This window comes from Cyprinodon variegatus, unplaced genomic scaffold, assembly GCF_000732505.1.
Source record: "Cyprinodon variegatus isolate N-32 unplaced genomic scaffold, C_variegatus-1.0 Scaffold2395, whole genome shotgun sequence".
NCBI classification, from domain to species: domain Eukaryota; kingdom Metazoa; phylum Chordata; class Actinopteri; order Cyprinodontiformes; family Cyprinodontidae; genus Cyprinodon; species Cyprinodon variegatus.
The window spans coordinates 9,271-14,679 of NW_015152848.1; the positions used below are offsets into that span (position 1 = coordinate 9,271).

The window sequence follows — 5,409 nt, forward strand, 5'->3', positions numbered from 1 at the left end:
CTTCTTTGACATAAAGCCGACAAAAACAAAACTAAATAAAGGGTCACATTTTTATCTACACAGGATATTTCTAAACCCAACGAGTCGTTCTCACTGATCGCTATTTATTCACTGGATTGCTGATTGCCCGACAAAAGAGAAGCCACCGGCCGCCATATTGGTACTCCCTGCTCCCATGGAGACGCGCAGTAAAATGCCTCCCTGTGCAGAAACCAGCAGTTTTCTGGCTGCAGGAAGACATTCCAGATAATTTCCCAGTCAGTGGATGAACTAAGCAATAAGTCCATCTATAGCCGATGGATCCTATAGTTTAGTCTGCAGACTAACATTAGTCTGGCAACTCAGACTGACTGGAAGACACTGACATTGGGTCTAACGTTAGAAAATAGAAAGTAGAGGAAATAGAAAGTCATTCACTGTGAAATGTTAATGTAGGAATTCTGTATGAAGTGGATGATGTTGTAGTTTTTGTAGAGTTTGTTGTATTTCTCAGTTGAAAAAAAATATTACATTTTATATTTATGGAAAACAACAACTCAACTCAAACATTTAACATATGGGTAAAATTCCAGCGTTGTTTTTTCTATGCAATGTGATGAACCAATTTATTTGACAAGGTAAAGTTTGGGCTGATCAGTGGGTAGCACTGCTGCCTTGCAGCAAGAAGGTCTGGAGTCTTTCTGCATGGAGTTAGCATGTTCTCCCTGAGCATGCTGGGTTCTCTCTGGGTACTCCAGCTTCCTCCCACAGTCCAGAAACATGACTGTTAGGTTAACTGGCTTTGTCCTGTGTGTCTCTGTGTTGCCCTGCGATGGGCTGGAGATCTGTCCAGGGTGGACCCCGCTTCTCACCCACTGACAGCTGCAGATAGGCACCGCTTGGGATAAGAGCGATGGAAAATGGAAATGAAATACGTCACAGTAATCGACTGATGCTATGAAACAGCCAGTGTCTCTTAAAGTAATTAATTTGTCTTTATTTTAAAAGTCTTAAGTGCCCCTGAAAATGAGAACATCATCGTTGTTTGATGCTGTAGCGCATAGATTGTTTACACTGCGACCAGTCTAACTAGGGAGTACCAATATGGCGGCCGGTGGCTTCACTTCAACCCCGTAGTACCAACGGGCGATCAGTAATCAGGGGATAAATAGAGATCAGTGGTCGTTCTTTCTTTCACTGCTGCGTTTCGTCCCTCCTCTGCTGGCTCCTCCCCTCACCATTGTCCTCGTTGTCCCGGAGGAAGCGGCGCACGGCACGCTTGAAGCTCAGGATGGTGGCGTCGCTGGGAACCTCATGTCCCGCCGTGAAGATCTTGACAAACAGCAGCGACTGTGGAAGGTCCTGCACCGGAGGACAGGAGGAAAAGGTTTTACCGACTTGTTCCACCTCAATCCTGCTGGTCGGAAACTTTCTGGCTCACGATTGATAATCGCATGATAGGAAGAAGGAAAATTAGAGAAAACCCAGCAGAAAAATAAATAAATAAAAAGAAAGAAAAGTTTTTCATTATGCTGAAATATATTGCACACATTATTAGAAATATAAACAGTAACAATATTACAATTAAGAAAAGGTTGGGTTTAAAAGTGAGCTTTGACTGAACCTCAGAGGCCTTCTCCTGTTTGCTAAAACGGAGTCTGGATTTTCTAAATTCAAAGATACTTAAAACTAGCGCTGCAATTAACGAATATATTTAGCAAATTGATTAATCTGTTGATTGGTTTTACGTTTAAGACTATGTTTCATACTCAGATTCCTTAAAGAAGACAGTTTATAAAATTAAACCAGGTGAAACTAAAACGTTCAGATTGAAAGACCAGAACTTTTTTCACCTTAAAGGCAACATTTTTATAAACTCTTTTTCAATCTTGGTATAATTCCTGCTCTAACTTGCTTTTTCAGCTAAAGGCATGTTTTAAGGTTTCTGAACATCCAGTAAATGATTAATTAATTACTAAATTAGGCAACGATTATTTCAAAAATGTATTAATTGTGATTAATCCGATAAATTGTTTCCGCTTTACTCAAAATCAAACTTTAAACCAACTGAATCTTTTTTAGTAACGACCAAAGCAGAGAGGAAAGATGGTTTGAAAGAGGCATGAAGGAAGCCATCTTTGTTCCAACAGAAAAGCATCACAGATCTTTTAGTTATCAGGCTCCTCTCCTGTGGAACCAACTACCAGTTTTAGTCCGTGAGGCAGACACCCTGTCTACTTTTAAGGCTAGGCTTAAAACTTTCCTTTTTGATAAAGCTTCTAGTTAGAGTGGCTCAGGTTATCCTGAGCTATCTCTATAGTTCTGCTGCTATAGGCTTAGACTGCTGGAGGACATAGGGACCCCTTTTTCATCATTCTGCTTCATTCTATCTCTATTGTCCCACTCTGCAGAATCTGTTAGTTCAATCTCTAACGTTCTGCTCTCTCTGCTTTTTCTCATAGTAGCTTCATCTGGTCTGTTCCTGTTTGGCTGTGACTCCATCCTGGAGAGAAATATCAGCTGTGCTGCTGCCATCAACACCTTTGTTTATAGATGTTGGGGCTTCACCTGTTTTTTCAGTGTAGTCCTGTTTCTCTGAAGATCAAACAGTCTAATCCCGATTCCAATCAGATGGCGAACCCGCACCAACAAACAGGGACCCAGGAGAAGGACCAGTGGGAACGAAGAGGAAGAACCTCCATGCTGCTCAGGAACATCAGCGCTTTGAGGTGTTTCTACTGTGAGACAACAGAATGAGAGACTCCAGGATAAGAGACGAAATACCTTGAGAAAAACTGAGCCAAAGTCCGGTTCCTCTGACTGCAGGGCCTGAAATTCACAGCAGGATTGTAGGAATATCGCATTATCTGATCCTTCCCTGCGAATCTGTTTTATATAAGCGGGAAATCCCCCCTTATAAAAATCAGGGTAACATGTAGCTACTAATGTGGACGTTTTTAGATTTAGACGAATTCTCCGCTACTCAGTGGTGCGCGCATTTCTTCTTCTCTTCTTAGAGAACAGTGTAGCTCTTTGCTAGCAAACCAGATATTAAACCTTATCAGGTTTAATATCTTTAACCTATAAAATATCCCAAACATGGATCTCTGGCTAAAACATATCAGATGAACAGCTTGTAGAAAAACACAAATCAAAAGCGACGCCGGACCCAGTGATGTCAGGATTGACCCACATACCGCTGATCCTTCAGGCGTCAACATCACTAAGCAACCCAAAGATACGCTTCAGGCTAACAGGTTCAAGCTACATCCCCGGCTTGAATACAACAATGATTAAATGAGCAGCTCCATCTGTAAAACGTACCGTCCTCTAACCATTTACCAGCCGTTGCTTTAAAACCTCAACTTTGTCCGCCGCCACTCTGACTGTGTTTTCCTACTGGGGTGAGTACTGGCATACTGGCTTGCAAGTTTATGACAATATTGCGATATCACTATATATAGCAATATTTTACCCAGCAATCAAAATAAATCAAGTGCTGCATATGTTCATCAGAATCCATGTTGTTTGGAGTTTGAGTCAGTTCACGTCTTCCACTGTGACTGCTTCAACTACAGAGATGATGTTGCTGTACAGTGAAAAGGCTCCATAGCGCCATCTCCCATAGTGGCGGTGCACAGGTAGTCCAATTTACCCTTATTGTTTTACGTAAAAACTTTTTTGTTTTTATTTTCTGAAAATACATATTAGGAACCAAAAGATGGATATTATATTGGGCAGCAGAATATCACGATATATCGCCAAATAGATTTTTTTCCACATCCCTATTTCCCACTGCAGCAGTGGAAACATGAGCAATCAACGATGCGCTACTAGTGCAGTGTGAAGATGAAATAAAGGAGTTGCAGGTTAAAGCCCCCGTCTCACCTTGATGATTCAGACCAGCGTCTGCCTGATGTACGGAAAATCAGGCAAAAACACTGCCATAAGTTGGATAAGTTAGGGGTACGTTTTGTTTTAGTTATGAGCGCGATGAAACACGCTGGCACACACTGACATACGGTTGAGTACATGTATGGAGTACCGTATGTAAGCGTCTGCCATCAGTTCCAGGTCAGTTATCTGATGGTTGACATCCGTTCAGTGTCATTTCCTCATCAGTCGTGGCGTCTAGCTTATCCTAAACCTCTGAGTAACTTCTGCGTAACTTATCCAGAACTTCTCTCCAACGCATATCAAGGTATCTGACGTGTTCCAGACGAGCGCTGAACGTGTTTCTACCTTCCAGCTACTGTATAATGGCGTATTGGCAGCGTTTTGGTATAAAGGGGGTTCACAGGAGGAAACCGTCAGTTCTCCTCCAGACTTCATCCCCATCATAGGGTGAGCCAGAAGGTGAGAGTGATGGATCCTCCCTGCGTTCACGCCCACCACCAACAACCTTCCTAGCAGACATGACGCTCAATCAATAAAATGTAAAATTTGCTTGCTTTTATCCCCTCTCTTCCCCAATGTGGCTCCTACCTTTCCACAGAGATACAGGCGGCGCTATAGGGTACCGCCCGGGACCTGGGAGGCCATAAGAATGCGCTACTGGCAGCGTTCTGCGGCACTAATGGCCTAAATTTCGATTGCAATGTAAATTGTAGTTGACAATAAAGATTGATTGAAGAGCATGTCCTGTCTAAAACAGCAGGGAAGCAAAAAGAAGAGAAACACATCCAAGATGCTCTCCAAACCTGTGGATACCCAAACTAGGCGCTTGTCACATCACCATTCCATATGTTGCTGGAGTCTCTGAAAAACTCAAGAGGATTTTCTTCAAACATTAAATCCCAGAACATTTCAGACCAAACAAGAAAGTTACAGAGACTAGTTCATCCTAAAGACCAAACCTCCAGACTTATTCTGAGTAGAGTGGTGTCTGCAGGTCAACGCAGTGAGGAATGCTCTGATCTTTATATTGGAGAAACCAAACAAACTCTGCACAGACGCATTGCCCAACACAGAAGAGCGCCCTCCTCTGGACAGACTCTGCGGTACATCTACACCTGATGGACAAAGGACATTCTTTGGAGGACTAGAATGTTCACATTTTGGACAAAGAAGACAGGTGGTTTGAGAGGGGCGTGAAGGAAGCAATCTATGTTAAGAAAGAAAAACCAACCTTCAACCGGGGAGGGGTGGGGGGTGGGCTGGGGGGGACTCACCTTTCAAAAACCTTCAATGCAGCAATAGAGTTGATTCCTTCCCGCTATCATCGCAGCCCCACCCCTTTACAGGAGAACAGAAGACCTCGCCTGTTCAGCCAGGCCAACAATTCCCTTTAACGACCCCCATTTCAGAGACATAGACAGGTATGGGGCATTGCAGGCTAACAAAGAAGCCAAACGACCCCCATTCCAAAGGGGGGGACCCGTTCATCCATTTCGATTTGCATGTTTTCTAAACAAAAAACAAAGCTTTGTT

General features: G+C 43.0%; 1 protein-coding gene across 1 annotated transcript in view; it reads right to left on the bottom strand.

Annotated features, from left to right (window-relative positions):
• Window positions 1–1,158: 1,158 nt before the first annotated feature.
• The window catches only part of LOC107080835 (RNA/RNP complex-1-interacting phosphatase-like), a 13,106-nt gene continuing 8,855 nt past the window's right edge, over window positions 1,159–5,409 (bottom strand). The window contains exon 4 of the mRNA XM_015369038.1: window positions 1,159–1,341. Within this exon, the coding sequence (XP_015224524.1) occupies window positions 1,174–1,341 (168 nt within the window). The 3' untranslated portion in view covers window positions 1,159–1,173. The remainder of the gene's footprint in view (window positions 1,342–5,409) is intronic.